Here is a 16,669-nt window from a genome sequence, read left to right on the forward strand (position 1 = left end):
AAAGATGGTGGTGAGGAAGGGAAGGAGAAGAATAAGAACATTTTAAGAATCTAGTGGTATTAACAGAAATCTGATCTTAGCTTTAGCTGCTTTTTTTAATTACCTTCGCTAATATCTTGATTGTAGACTCCATCTGGTTCAATGTCAGAGGGGATCATAATGTGCCAAGTGGTCATCCTGGCTTCCGCTTCCAGTCCAAACCCATCAACACCACTACAATAAATTTAGAATGAACAGAAGCAGATAGGGTTTAAGAACTGAAGTGGTTAATCTTTCTGTGGTATCATCAAACCGAATCAACGCATACTGCTACAGGAGCAGAGACACGCTTCTGGTCCCTCTTGTTTTGGGGATATGCAGCCTCACTCTGAGCTGCAGTTTTATGAAGAAGGGCATGGTTTTCTACTAAAGTCACTGGGGAAAGATAGGGTGAAACTTGTACAATTCAAATTGATGACAAGTGTCAAATGGGAAGCATTAGATTTCTGCTGGTATTAATACTCAAGAGACATATAAAATACAAAGAACCAGGAAAAAAATTCACCGGAAGAATATGGAAATTCAGGAAATTCAGATTGGTGTTCCTGACCTTTACAACAGAGTGCAAGACACATTATTTGGTCAAGCATTTGCCAGACTGCAGATCATCAGTTATTTATAACAGTTCAGGAAGTGATACAAAGAAGAGGCTATTTTTATGCTGCTGGTGTAGAGAGCTGATATAATGCCTGATTGTTTTTAACCGATGTTATATGCCCAGATGCTAAGGCAATGAGTGCACAAAAAAAATCATTATTTGCAAAATAATTCTAGTTCTTTTCTCTTTGAAACTCACATTCCACTTTGATTATCAACCACACTTATTACAAGTATTTCACTGTTATTGTTTTCTGACATTTGCTGGCAATATCTTGCAGATATTTTACACTATTAAAGGTTAATAAGGCTGATGAACAAGGTATATTCGTGTACCAATACTTTAACATAGCTGTGGAAAAGGAGATGGGCAATACAATCTGAGGGGTATAATCCTAATTGTAATTTTGTTCAAGATGAACCATTTCAGTTATCTTGAACTTTCCTGGCATCAACCTTTATAAACAGAGATCCACAATTTTGCCAACTGTTTGTGATTCATCAGTAAACAGCCATAGCTTAGAGAGGAAGAAGAAACACTGTACAAGATTGACTCTAGTATGATGAATTTAAGTTTGAGGCACTTACCTTCCCATATGCAGATTAATCAGGCAGTGAGCTAGACAGCAGATGAACTCCTGATCATGGTTCCCGGGTCCCAGAATTAGGTTTCTGTTCACCGTAAGGACCCTCAGAGAATCAAGGAGAGCAACTTGCTGAGGGACAGTTTTGTGTGCCCTTGAGAACTGATACAAGATGGTCCTATTCAGGCAGTGATAAACAGCATCCAGTGATAACCCCTGAGATCTTCTTTTTGACTGATGGAAAGCACAAAACAATTAATATAATGTCAGACAGTGAAATCTCCACACAAACTTATTTCTTCAAATCCGACACTGATTTTTTTCAAAAAACTTTCATTTTACTAAAAGATCTTTGTACTGATTAATTCTTTAGCTCAATCCCAGTATGTATTAATGTTTTGCTTGCCTGGAAATGAGAACTGAAGTCATGTTGATAAATGGAGTGATAAGAATTTTGTTTTATGGCCACTTCTGAGGTAACTTATTGAAATGCTGTGTTCTAATTTTTCACAACAAAGGTTCTCAATGAGCTTCAGTGGAAGAGGAGGAGGAAGAGGAATCGTTGGACTCATCTTACTCCAGAAATCCTCTCACAAATTCATAACAGTTTTAAATCTAATTAATCTGAAATCAAGTTTAACTACTCCAGTTATAAAAATGGTTCCCAGCATCAGAGTCTTATCTATACTGCAGCAATGGTTTTAAGCCTGAATAATTGTGAAAATATCCCCAGAATAGACAAGACCTTTCTCTTCATCAGGCACTCAGACACCAGAGAGCTGAATACAACATACTCAGACAGGTACATGAGTCAAACCCACTATCAAAACATTGTATCATAGCAGAACACTGATCTGCTACATATAAACACCAACAGGCCATGCTATGAAGGTGCAGACTCAAAAAGGGGAAAAAAAAGAAAAAGGCCGAGGAGAAAAGCCCATATATTTCCAAAGACAGAGCACTAACATGAAAACTTACATTGCCCCCCCTCACTGTTCCTCAGATGTTCTTGTCAACTGCTGGAAATGGCCCACCTTGATTATCACTACAAAAGGTCCCCCCCGCACCCCCTCATCACTCTGGTTACAGTGTGTATGGTAACACCCATTGTTTCATGTTCTCTATGTATATACATCTCCCCACTGTATTTTCCACTGAATGCATCCGACGAAGTGAGCTGTAGCTCACAAAAGCTTATGCTCAAATAAATTTGTTAGTCTCTAAGGTACCACAAGTACTCCTTTTCTTTTTGCGAATACAGACTAACACGGCTGCTACTCTGAAACATTGCTCTTTTAGTCTCCTCTCCCAGTTTGGCATGAGAATGTCGAAACACTGTGTACGCAAACTTGCAAATCCTTTGGTATGTAACAGCCTAATACATTTCTCTGGAATTTTCATGCACTAGGGGCTTGTAAAATGACACCTAAGATTGTTCAGATCTTCAATAATATAACTACAGAGTCTGCCAAATAATTTGTGGATGGCCCAAGATGTTGGGGATGAAGGGGGATATCTTGTCCTGAGTTGTTTCCATTCATCTAGGCATTTATATCATGTTTATCATCATCACACTGCCAAGGAGAAAGATAAGGTGCTCTGGACAATCTTTTAAAACTACACTAATATGCTTTCTTTGGGGGTGGGACCACCCTTTTGTTCTGTGTTTGTAGAGCACTGAGGGGTCCTGGACCATGACGTGGGCTCCTAGGCACTACAGTAATACAACTACTATGAAGAACTGTTACCTGTGAAATTAGCTGAATGATGAAGTCTACAAGAAGCTTGGATTCCTTGTTGAACATGCCCTGCCAAAGCTTATCCACCACCCGCTGTGTGAAATAAAACACATTGTTCACCAGCACCTGGTAACTGCCACCACTTGTAATAGGCAGAGATGCATCTTCACCTAAATTACAAAAGAACATAAAATGATTTAAACAACAACAACAAAAACCCTCTCCAATCACCTATTTGTCTTCAGCATGCCCAATAGCTTCTAAAGACTAATTTCTTTATTTTGCAACATGGCGAAAGTGCTACAGTCATCTGAATGAAATGCTACCTGGAATTGTCAGTCAAACAAAAGGAGGTTAATGTCATATGCAAGATATTTATTGAACTGTAATAGTGACAATGTAAAGTGGGCACTGAAGGCATATTTTTAAGCACAGACCAAAACAAGGAAGGAAGAAAAACAATGCCATACGTGCATATCGAAGGATGTGTTAATATTTGTTGGGTAAGGCTTTATTCCACCAACTGATATCTCTCTAAGAGGACAGAGCAGAGCCACACAAGTACAACTCCCTGTGCTCATGACTGAGTTCATGAAGTCCATAACATGATCTTTTGTATTCGTTATTGGTCTGCTATAAGAGAAGCATCATGGACACCTGGTTTTGTTCACCTTCTGGAGCATGATGGCTAACAAGATCAACACAACATCTATGCCACATCCAAGTCTAAAGCTACTGAAAGGAATCCAGGAAATCTGAGGCCTCCACGTAGTTGCCTCACCACAACCTCCCCAATAACATTTTTCCAAAGAAGGAAGTTCAGATAGGAGAATAGTTGATGAGACTGTTCCCATCAAGAGATGGTTCCTTAAGCATGGAGGCCTTCAGTCCATCATTTGAGGATTCCTGCATATTGGTCTCCCAAAGGAAGGCACTAAATCTCCATATATGATGCACCTCTATATTTCTCTCTTACACATACACAGCACCTAGCACTGGGGACCCAAAATTGCTACTGTAAAACTAACCACCTCCAAGTTAATTTGATACATCAAGTTTATAATAGGAAGGCATATCTGTATTTTGTCTAATGCCCAATGGTGTGTGTATTTACCTGCTAACACGAACACCTATAATTCATTTGCACAGGAACTAACAAACTGTTAAAAAAACACAGAACACCTACGGCCAAAATATGCGCTTGTGTGGGTTTCTTCCTCATGACAGGAACAACAATTCCATGTCTGAGTTCACCAGCAACAAAAAGTTAGAGTGAATTAGCGTTCTCAGCAGGATGTACATCTGCTGACACAGATTCCGAGAAGGAATAAGAATTCAAGCACGAATGCATGTAAGGAGCTGGGGATTTTCAGATGGAGTGTGCTATTTACTAGAAATTGTTCTGTAGACTGTAATATTGATATTGTTCATATCTAGTGCTAAACAAAACCATTTCCTAACAAATAACAGATCTTAGTTTACAACAGTCAAAGTCCCCAGTGTGTCTCACGCATTCATATGCTAAGCACGGCCCTTATCACAGGCTCTGCTAGCAGTTTCCTGTTTCCTTATGACTAGCTAGTAGCTAGCTCTTATACTGCTGATGAGTGGAGTAGAAGGAAATAAGGATTCCCCTTCCTGCTTCTGCAACCACATGAGGCTGGCCATAACAGCAGTCCCGACACTTAGGGGAATACAGGGGCAGTGCCTCTAACTGCTTCCCCCCAGGAGCAATTGGGTGCAAGCCAGATGAAGCCATGGCTCTGACCTCCAACCCAAAGGAGATGGTCGGGCACCCTGGATGGGGACAAGAGCATGCTACTCCCTTTAAATGGGTTTGGTAAATCACTTCCCCCTCAAAAGCAACTGTCAGCCCGAAGGGGTGCTGCTGCTCTCAGTCACAATGCCTTCCAGTGCACGCCCACAACAGTAGGTTTATGCACTGCCCCTTACCATGGGCTTCGTGCACACAGTCCTTTGTAAACACACACAGTGATTTTTTAAAACAGTTGGTATCTTGCTCCCCACTGGCCCTCACCTGGTAAAAACTGAGGATCAATAGGAGTTTTATGCCAACTGTATTTTATTTTTTAATATTGAACTTATTCTGAGGCACTGTAACAAGCTGACAGTGTTTGCCTCAAACTCTCCACCATTAGCAGGTGTTGATATTGCTGGGAACCATTAAGTGGGGTTGTGTTCACTCACTGGTACAGTTGACTTGTTACCCCCACGTATACAAGGAAAGTGAGAACATTCCTCATGCAGACAGCTAGAATTTAGAACAGACAAGTCTTGAAGAAAGAAATCCTGGGGCAACCAAGCCTGGGGAGAAGGCTTCAGTTGAACTGACGTTAACTACAAGGGCAGGCAAACCTGAGGAGAAGGTTTGCTTTGGGGTTTCGTGTACTATTATTTTGGAACTACTCTGTTAATAAATTGGACCCGAGGCGGTATAACTTTTTGGATCCTGCAAATATTTAGTTTTGTTTAAAAAGAGGTAAAGCCCCACCCTTGCATGCTTCTCCATTCTCTCTGGTTCCAAAAGAAGAGACTGTCCCCTATAGATGATTTCATATGCAATAACCATGGAAAAGGGGAGCAACACTTGATTGAAAAGAGGTTGCTGCTGCCATTTTTAATAACAGCCTCCACAAAATCTGCAATTGGTGAGCAGAGGACAGTGACAAATTTGTTCTTTTCTGACACTCCTAACACTAGACTAGGAGGAAAGGGGAGAACTTCAGTCTCACCCTACAGAGATGAGAGGAGCTAGAGGAGTTAAGCAGAAAACCCACAGAGGCCTCAGAGATCCCAGTTTGGCCACAGAGGAGGGATCGGGGAATAGGGCAAAGTGAGAATTCCTATGGAGTTCAGCTAGTGAGCATGAAGTCAAACTGGGCATCTGAGCAGTGACTTCCCTGGACTCGTCTCAGAGCCATCTCACGATCATCTGCCTCTCCTCTGTCAGCCCTCCACACAGCCATCGAGATTACAAGCTTTTCAGGGAAAAGGACAGTGTCGTGTTTGCTCAGCACTCTTCACAATGAGGCTCTAATCCCACAAAGTTCTCTTGGCTGTTGCAGTAACATCAATAAAATAATAAAAGATGGGAAAGGAAAGAAGGCCAACTTTTAGCAATCCAAGCCCCAGCAACAACTAAACCTGGGGGAAGGGCAAGCCCTCTGTTGAGGGGAAGAGGGCATGACTGATGGTGCGGGGCAGGGATGGGATGATAAAATTCAGTCCCATTTCCTCTTGCCTCCTTTCTCGGCCAAATTTTTTTTGGTTCATAATTGTAAAACATGCTTCACATGTATAACACTCTTTGAACTCCTAACGGTTCACAGATTGGGCATGATGGAGATTTGCTGTCATGAGTGTAAGAAAAGTAATACATCCCCTTACATATCAAGGGACAAAAAGATACAGAAGATAAGGCGAACCAAATCTTAAGGAAAGGGGGAAGAAGAAATTAAAAACAAAAACAAAACCACCAAAGACTGATGTTGGCTTTGGTAATGGAAAAAGGATGACGTGCATCAATAAATGAAAAGGAAAGAAGAAATTACCCAATAAGACATCAGCTGCAAGTAAGTGGTCCATCACACTGTCCAGAATGTAAGTCTGAAACTCTTTCTGCTGTGTCCTTGTTGATCTTTCAGGGGAAGCCTTCAACACAATCAATAGATAGAGTAAGTTGCTTTAAGGAAATAGCCGCAGAACAGAAAATGATACTATATGTTGAACTACGGTTACTCCATGGAAATTTTTACCTTGTTAGGTACATAAAATCTAAGAATGTTATCAATTATTTGTTATAAATAAAAACATCTAATTTTCTGGAACACACATGACTGGGACCCGTCCAGCTTTAGCAAGAGAGACTGGATGACCTTTCCCCCATTTCTGACTTCTAAGCCTCTTGGAGTACATGTACCCAATTACAACCCTGCCTTAAATTAAAGCCACTGCTATAAAAGTAAGTTTAAGGACGGAGTTCAATCCATGGGTTGCACTGTGTCATTTTATACCGCATAGAGTGAGTGTTATTTTCATTTCCATAAGGCAAATTTCTGTTTTGCCAGCCTATTTTCTCTGTAACAGAAACTACTAAAATATTAATAAATAACTTATGATATTTGTAATGGGAAAAACAGACTTATTTCCTTAGCTCACACTGGCATCCACTAGTGTATGGCACATTTAAATTAACTATTTGAATGAATATATCAACCCGAAAGACTTTTTAAAATTTCAATATTAGCTTTGGGATAGCTGCAAAAACAGACTTCTGAAGCTCACACAGAGACACCATGAAGGTTATGGAAAGTGACACTGCATCCAAGGCCTCTTTTTCTACCTGCTCTTAAAGAGGCAACAGTTTTATTACAGTACATTGCTAACCCTACCTAGCTACTGTTCTCTTACTTCTCTCTCTGTTGGCGTATCCCAGGACTGTAATATCAGTACCCTTCCCCCCCCATGCCACACTGAGTGAGCTCATCAGCTTAAATAATCAATTAGCACCTACATACTGATGCCTTTTAAATAACCTCTCCATGCTTGACTGAGATTGTATCTCTTTTAAGTTATTTTTAAACTTCAAGGTATTAAACAATGGAGAGCAAAAAAACCCCAAACATTTAAAAACATGAGTACATAAAGTGTCTCTAAACTCCATTGGGGGGTGTTAAATGACAATTTAAAACCATTATATAAATCAACAGAAGTCCTGATATTCAACGTTTATTACAACCTCAAAAAGCAACTACATACGAAAAAAGTTTCATATGAAATTTACTCTGTAAAAAGAGCAGGAAAATAGCAGTCCTACCTCTAGCAGGAGGTCTACTAGTGGAGTCTGCTTGCTAGCAGGCGTGAGGCAGAGGTTATCGATTATGAGCACACGCATGAAGTCAAACACAAACTTCTTGGCAGGATGGTTGGTTAGGTACGTCTTGGAGCCCACATTGCAGTACTCCGACTGGCTCCTGTTCATGCCAGTGTCGGCTGCAAATGCTCTGAACTCTTCAGCTGGGGATCCAACTTCATCATCAAGATCAGTAACCTATGGAAAAAAAATCAACATGTTAAAACCCTACAACTTTGCCATTATTTCCTTAACTGCTACTGGTTTTGTTCTATATTATTTTATGTGAGAGTTATTTATTTACCCCATAATTCTGTTTCTCTGAAGATACCTTTTTTGAAAGATCGTCATTCCCACGTCTCAGCTGCCCAGTGTGAAACAGGATGAACTCCTCATCTCTCTTGCTCTCTCTTTTGTTTTTAATAGATACATACATACATGCTTTTGTGCTAATGAAGGGTATCATGGCAATGGTGAAAGAGTTCCTTGTAGTGTGCTATTACAGCAAAACTGTATGAGCAACATAGCAAGATTCCTAATAATGAACTTTAAATTCAATCTAAGAGAGGAATTTCAGTTTAGGAGGATTTCCCCACCCCCACCCCAAATTCATTAATGGGTACAAACTGTCATCTTTTGACAACTGTTGAGATTTACCAAGTGAACAAATTTCTAACTCTAGCGAAGTATCATGCAGATATGGAAAGTGTAATACATATTTGTTACTTAAATGTAAGTTTTGAAAGACTGACAGGCACTGTTTTCACTACTATCCATAGACACTATTGAGGTTTTTCAAGTTATCTTAAGATCACAAAGGAGTTGGGAAGAGATATTTTTCTACTATTCCAACATTTCCCCACATTATACGCTAAGTCATTCCTCTTACTGTAAACAGCCTTACAGATATTTCATTTCCATCATGCCTTCAGTGGGAAAAAGGTAAGAGAGCTGTAATTTCACAATTAGCAATCTGTTCTCTGTAAAGTAATTTACAAGACATTTATCATTTCATAATTAGCACTCTGCTATATGCAATATATTTTCAGCTCGTGTTAACTGAACAAATCAGTTAAAGTGAATGAATTTTGAGTGCACCTATTTCAAGTACAAGTTAAATTTAAAAATGGAAAAGAGAATCTGTACCAAAGACACACTAGTCTGTACATTTCCAACTCTGTGCCTATACCTGGTGTGGAGACATGATGTCAATAGCTGCATCTACTAGAAGTAGTTTGTGAAGCGATATTATTCTCCATTAAACTTCTTCACATCTCTGGTTATATTTTTGTCAACGTTTCAATCAATAACACTGTGTTACAACATGAGCCATAGATAATCACTCTTTTCCTTTCCCTTTTTGCTCTGTAAGTATGATGGTGTGATCTGTAATGTGACATTCAGAGTGACGCAGCCAGCAAGAAGAAAATTCCAGCAAGCGGCATGTAAAGAAGGCAACACAAACAACGTAACTCCTGCCTCCTCTTCAGGTTGGAACGTAACATCTATTGGTAGTCTACACCACACACTCCTTACAGCAGCACGTAGAGTATATACACTGCATATCTTCTTTCATGGTTATAAACAGCAGTGTAGACAGCGAGGCACTGTTAGGGAAGTAAAGACATGCCCAAACCCTTCGGGTCTGTACCCCACATAGCTCTCCACACACCCAAGCAGTGCCTCAGCTGTCCACATTGCTATTTTTAGCAATGTAGTGTCCCACTGCCGGGTGGCTTTCCACTACAGGGAAAGGCTTTGGCAGGGAGGAGGCAACAAGGAAAGTCTCCAGCAGCTCCCTCATGCTGGAGTCTTTTCCCATTGCCTCCCCACTGCCAGAGCCTTTCACTGACATGTGTAGCAACGCACCGCAGTGTGGATGCAGCCTGCTTTTCACTATGGCATGTGGCTATATGTACCTACCACCTGCCACTGCCAGTGGTTTGCAGTGTAGTTATAGCCTTTGAGTAACAGACAAAGGATGGTCTTGTGGTTAAGGCATTGGAGAGGGATTTGGGAGAACTGTGATTATAGTTTCAAGCTTTACCACATGCTTCTTCTCTGACTTTAGGCAAGTAAATTAAGCTATTTGTGTCAGTTTCCCTACCTGTAAAATGGAGGCAATATTGCCCCACCTTACCCTGAAGGGGTGCTGAAAAGGGTAAATTCATTAAAATCCATGAGGTGCTCAGACAATGCACCAAAGAAAAATATTCAGTAAAATGCATACAACTTCCCCAGAGCAATGGCTTGAAATTTCATAGTGCAGAAACTGACCTCCAATTTAGCGTTAAGATTTTTTTGGTCATTTGTTCATATTATAGGTCAAGGCCTGATTAATTTCATCATCTAATTAGACATAAAATATTTTCTTTACATGGTGAAAAATAACACGCTCTTGGTCTAAGAATCTAGGTATAAAAATCCAGCTCAGATCTCAGATTGGTAACAATTCCTTTAAAAAATGGAGTTCATAAAAGAAATGCCAACAGGACCTCAGAGAAGCAACATGTGACCCTGCTGTAACAACCACTACATACCTACTTCTATCTTATGAAGACGTCTTTAACTTGTAGCCTATTCACCGTGGCTATGCTGTCAATCACTGTAGCTACGCTGTCAACTGGCGTACATTTGAGGGAAATGACAGGCAAGTGAAAATTCAATATCCTGGCTGGAGTGTATTCTATTTTTCAGTTACCTACCATCTCAGAGTAAGGTCGGATGTTGAAAGGAAACACGGTTGCTGCCAATGCACACAGGAACTCTGGGCTCATCCACATTGAAGTCAGGTCTGGAACATTGTGATACAAATATCGAAAGAACTGCATCAAGGTGACTGGATATTCTCGAAGCCAAGAGCCTTCTTCCTCTGACTGCCAAGGCTATGTTGAAAAGAAATTGCAAAAATTATTGTAGATGGCAATAGTTAAAAAAGAACTCTCTTTCTAAAGTAGTGTATTTTCTTAAAGAGCAATAGCTATGTCACAGTGCAAGTACAAACACTACTTGACAACTACTGGTATGTATATGTTATGAGAGAGAGGAAATAACTTTCCCCATATAAATGTAATAATTTTCTAGCTAAGTTAATATTTCATGCCTATTGGCATGCAAAGAATATCATATGGTTTTTAATGTAATATTAGGATATTGAATCTAAATCTATGCTGCCTACACATACAATTATTCATAGTGGCTTGAGCATGCAATTGCAGTCTCAGAATTGCTATCTGTTGGTGCTGTTGCACACACTGAAAAGAATACCAATACAAGGGGAGTAACATGAACACAGGCTATCAAACAGAAGATAGAGCAGAAGTCTTAACATAACCCCTCCCAAATAATATTACACTTCTCAAGGCAATTCAAGATGAGACTCAGTCTCTTGGATGGTGGGAAAAAATACATTTCTTACTGATGAAGAAACCAGAGACTTGGTCGAGGAAGTCTGCTGGGAGATGCTTTCTAAGGGGGAGGGAAAGTGGCAATGCAGATGGAAGAATACTACCATTACCCAAAAGGGATCCAGCAGCTGTTGGAAGGGTACATTCTATGCCAGTAACAGCCTCATCTATGCTGTCAGAAAGATGAGTGGAAAGCTAATAACCTTCTTTACCCACATCCAGCTAAGCAGAATCTGATGGCTCATGCACGACTTAATATGTAACTTGTTTCTTGAATACGGGGCTTTAAGAAGTACTCTACTGCACTGAAAAAATAGCATTTATTATCCAAATAGGGTAAGATATAAAGGGGGGCCTGACAGATTTTACTCTGTTTTCAGAAAAGGATTATATTACACACTGTAGGCACTGGAGTAATGAAAATATGTCCTCTATACTATATATATTAAATCAAAAGTCTGCAGGATAAACTGCAGAACAGCTAAAGGGGAGCTGTTCTGCAGTTTAAGTAAATTAACGACAAGTTAAGGTCGAAGCCAATGCTGAAAGGATAATAGGTGTCTGTCTAAGAAACATCATAAGCCAGCAACCAATATCAAAGCTAAAACCTTCATTACTTCCTCTAAGTCGCACAGCTTGTAATTTCTATTATTCATAATAAACACTAAGTAATGAATCTAGCTTAATCAGAAACTAACTACAATGAAAACAGATGTTTCCAGTTTACTGATTTCTTCTGTTCAATTATACCATTTGTAATGGTTGGGTGAACTCCCTGTCTAGACTTTTTCCACAGTCACAGCTTATTTATCATTAAGGTTCAGACCCACAGGTCAACAAAAGCGTGCTAGGTATTTCACAGACATGAAATCTTGTATTGAGAACCACACAGACAGACCTCAGTGCTCGTGCCTAAGTAGACATACGAAGGAGAAGATGGATGAAGAAGGAAAACAATTTTAATTTTGTAATTTTATTCTAACCTTTGATTATTTGCTCTTTTTGTGCATGTTAATTCCTGTCTATTTCACCTCTTTCTCCTCTGGTTTTATCCTTCTCTTCCTATGTAATTATGGCATCTTTGCATTCCATCAAGAACTGCCCCTTCATCTGCCCACCAACTTCCACTGACCACCTCTTTGCTATTATGTCAAGAGGAACAAAATGAGATCTGTCCCACAGAACATGTTAAAAGTTAGTAGACTGCTGCTGGACCTGGCGAATTGTGTTCTCCTAGCCTGGGAGTCTCTTCTTGCAGCTCTTGTGGCCAGAATCCCTGGTGGACTAGCAGGGTAATGTGTATCCATTTAAACAATTCTCTCTAAAACGTAGATTGAATAATTTCTGCAAAAGTTAAAGAATTATTGCATGGGAGATCGTTTGAACAGATACACACACCATGCCAAAGTAAATACGGGAAGTCAAACTCTCTCTTTTGAAGAGTTTAGAATCAGCATTTAAAAAAAAATACAATACATTTCCTGGCACCCAGTGGATTTCCTCCAGCAGGAAAGCTATTAATAGTCAGTGGACTTGACTTGTCTGTATGTGGATGCTTCTTCATGCACAAATCTTTAACTCACATAGCTCCAAGCAGATGGGCACTGAAGTCTTAAATATTCCCCAATGATGTAAATCAGAAAAGAAATTTCCTAATCTCTGCCAAAGGCATTTTATCAGCTCCACTTTTTGGTTAAGTACAAAAAAAAATCCAATTTTTAATGTGCGTGAGTGAAAGTACTATTAATCTTACACCCACTAGCACAAATGAATGAACTGTAGGCCAAGGACAATTTTAGATGCATAACAGAAGGTCAGCTGTGAGCAGGCTTGGTAGGATTCGATTTAAATCATTAGTCATCGGTAAACATCGATTTCTCATGACACACAAATTGACGGCTGCGTAGGGAGCCCTCTGAAGTGCTGCTGTCATGGCCCCACTCACTCACTCATAGCCAGGAGTATGGAGGCCATCCTCAGGGAGGAAATGTTCAGTAGCAGGCTGGCCTCCCCCATGGCCAGGGATCCATTCTCCTCCTTGAGGCCCTGCCTGAAGTTCTCTGTTCTGCCCCACCAGGTCCGCAGCCTTCCCCACACCTTGCACTCTGCAGCTCCAGTGTCATGACCATGCTCATTCACTCATCGGCTTGGAGTGTAGCCATCCCTGGACAGGAGCCGTTCAGCAGCAGGGTGGCCTCCCTTGCAGCTGGGAGCTCGTCCTCTTCCTTGGTGCCCTAGGGGGTCATTGCTCCACCAGGCCATGACCACAGGCCCTTCCTGCACCTTGTGTGTGGGTGTTTCAGGCCTCTGGAGCCCTGTTGTCAGTGCTGGGAGCCCACTGCACCCCTGTCATCTCCCCTATACCCAACCCCAACACCCTTAATTTCCCACAAATGTGAAAATTAAAATAGTTAAAAATTTTAAAAGATGCTTAAAAATAAAAATTGATAGTCAAATTAAAAAAAAACAAACAAAAACAAACAAAAAAACCCCAAAACACAACAAACCTCTGCTAACCCAAACTAAGAGACAGATTTATAATTTTGATTTGCATCATTGTTCAATGAAAAACTAACCTTTCTAATCTGTCTTTTGCATTTAGGAGTTCAGTAGAGACTAGGAGGTCTGTATGGACCGGCCCCAATAGGACTCTATACTTACTGAATTCAGCATGCTCCTGAGCATTCCCAATAATAAAAAGGCAGCTTCTGTGCAAACATTGTTGATTGAAGACACCACAGTGCCACTGGAGGCAGGAACTCCGAATATAAATGTCCAGATAGAATCTAAATCAAACTATTAGAGGTGAGAGGGAAGAAAGAAAGAGAAAAGCCAAAATTAACCTTTGTTCCTATGCAATTTGATTGATTTTCTGCTTTTCTCTATTACCAGTGATTTGTTCACTTATTTTGACACGATATATCTACCTAAGTACCCTAAACCATGTTCTCTCCAAGCTTCAGCCTCAAAGAACTGCATGAAAAGATGATGGAATTGTTTGAAAATCATCACAAGGAATTGTCTGAAAATCCCTCTCCCCAATGAACTGACTGAACTAAACATCTCTTTTTCTCAGTCTTTCACAACTCTGTTCCAAATCTCGAGCAAACCTGTCAACAGAATGCTGTACTAATGCTGCCACCTCAACTTACTTGATCAGTTTTCAGAACAAAATCCACAATATGCCGCATATTTAAAAAATAAACACATTTTTCCATCAAGTTTCAGAGAATGCTATTACAACACAAAACAAAAAAACCATAACTAAACTGAAGACCAGCAAAAAATGATAAGGTTTTTAAAAACAAACACTGATCAACCTCTGATTTTAAATTGCAATTAAAAAAAAATTAATTGACTGTGCCACTTTCAATTTAAAGCTGTTGTACTCCTTTAACTAAATTCAAATTAATTTAAAGGAATTTTAGGGATTTGCCTCAATATAGGATAGAGCATTACTGACCAGGGCTATAATGCATTAATGATTATGCAAATCCAGATGTTCAAAAGAACATCTTTATCTACAGCTACTACTCAAATTTTTGTTTTCTATTTCCTGCTTGTAAAGGGATGTAGGTGCTAACTGAGTCCATTCTAAAGTGCAGTTTGTCAGTTTAAAGTAGGAATTTTCCCTCAGGACCACAGAAACCCAGTCATCCTAGGGTTTGGTTTTTTTTTTTTTTTTTTTTTTTTTTTTTTTTGAAATACACGAATCCCTGACATGCATATATTGTATCAAAGAATTTGAAGAGCAACTAGCAAAAGACACAAAAAATAATTTTTTTCTAGGTACATCAGAAGCAGGAAGCCTACCAAACCATCAGTGGGGCCACTGGACAATGAAGGTGCTAAAGGAATGCTCAAGGAAGAAAAGGAGAAGCTAAATGAATTCTCTGCATCAGTCTTCACTGCTGAGGATGTGAGGGAGATTCCCACAACTGAGTCATTCTTTTTAGGGTGACAAATCTGAGGAACTATCCCAGATCGAGGCATCAGTAGGGGAGGTTTTGGAACAAACTGAGAAATTAAACAATAAGAAGTCACCAGGACCAGGTGGTATTCACCCAAGAGTTCTGAAGGAATTCAAATATGAAACTGTCAAACTACTAACTGTGGCATGTAACCTATTGCTTAAATTAGCCTCTGTGCCAGAAGATTAGCAGATAGCTAATGCAACGCCAATTTTTAAAAAAGGCTCCAGAGGCAATCACAGGCTGGTAACCCTAACTTCAGTAGCAGGCAAATTGGCTGAAAGTATAGTAAAGAAGAGAATCATCAGAAACATAGGTGAGCACAATATTTTGGGGAAGAGTCAACATGGCTTTTGTAAAGGGAAATCATGGCTCACCAATTTATTAGAGTTCTTTGAGGGGGGTATTTGGACTTTCAGAAAGCCTTTACAAGATCCCTCACCAAAGGCTCTTAAGAAAAGTAAGCAGTCATGGGATAAGAGGGAAGGTCCTCTCATGGACCAGTAATAACTTAAAAGATAGAAACCAAAGGAGAAATGATTGGTTAGTTTTCACAATGGTGAGAGGTAAGTAGCAGGGTGCCCCAAGAATCTGTATTGAGACCAGAGCTGTTCGACATATTCATAACTGATCTTCAAAAAGGGGTGAACAGTGAAGTGACAAAGTTTGTCAACGATACAAAATCACTAAAGATAGCTAAGTCCAAAGCTGACTGTGAAGAGCTACGAAGGGATCTCACAAAACTGGTGACTGGATAACAAAATGGCAGATGAAATTCAACGTTGATAAATGCAAACTAATGCACATTGGAAAACATAATCCCAACTATATACAAAATGATGGGGTCTAAATTAGCTATTACCACTCAGAAAAGATCTTGGAGTCATCATGAAAAGTTCTCTGAAAACCTGCTCAATGTGCAGCATCAGTCAAAAAAGTTAACTGAATGTTAGGAACCACTAGGAAAGGGACAGATAATAAAACAGAAAATATCAAAATCCCACTACATAAATCTATGGTATACCCACACATTGAATACTATGTGCAGTGCTGGTTCCCCTATCTCTAAAAAGATATATTACAACTGGAAAAAGTACAGACACATGCAACAAAAATGACTAGGGGTGTGGAACAGTTCCATGTGAGGAGAGATTAAAAAGACTGGGACTGTTCAGCTTGGAAAAGAGATGACTGAGGGGGGATAAGATAGAGGTCTATAAAACTATGACTGGTGTGGAGAAAGTGAATAAGGAAGTGTTATTTATCCCTTCACATAACACAAGAACCAGGGATCACACAATGAAATTAATAGGCAGCAAGTTTAAAACAAACAAAAAAAGTACTTCACACAACACAGTCAACCTTTGGAACTCGTTGCCAGGGGATGTTGTGAAGGGCAAAAGTGTAACTGGGTTTTCTACATAAAGTTAGATGCCATTTTAGAAATAAGATTTTA

The 16,669-nt window shown here is 39.8% G+C and overlaps 1 protein-coding gene across 7 annotated transcripts in view; it reads right to left on the reverse strand.

The window, feature by feature from the left end:
* The window catches only part of WDFY3 (WD repeat and FYVE domain containing 3), a 288,188-nt gene that overhangs the window by 62,978 nt on the left and 208,541 nt on the right, over window positions 1–16,669 (reverse strand). For all 7 annotated transcript variants that reach the window (XM_074950515.1, XM_074950519.1, XM_074950513.1 and 4 more), the window contains 7 exons: window positions 13,904–14,038; window positions 10,541–10,720; window positions 7,800–8,033; window positions 6,535–6,634; window positions 2,972–3,132; window positions 1,225–1,454; window positions 104–213 (listed from right to left, as the gene is read on the reverse strand). In XM_074950515.1, coding sequence (XP_074806616.1) covers window positions 104–213; window positions 1,225–1,454; window positions 2,972–3,132; window positions 6,535–6,634; window positions 7,800–8,033; window positions 10,541–10,720; window positions 13,904–14,038 — 1,150 coding nt within the window. The remainder of the gene's footprint in view (window positions 1–103; window positions 214–1,224; window positions 1,455–2,971; window positions 3,133–6,534; window positions 6,635–7,799; window positions 8,034–10,540; window positions 10,721–13,903; window positions 14,039–16,669) is intronic.

Source organism: Natator depressus, chromosome 4, assembly GCF_965152275.1.
Source record: "Natator depressus isolate rNatDep1 chromosome 4, rNatDep2.hap1, whole genome shotgun sequence".
In the NCBI taxonomy this organism is placed as follows: domain Eukaryota; kingdom Metazoa; phylum Chordata; order Testudines; family Cheloniidae; genus Natator; species Natator depressus.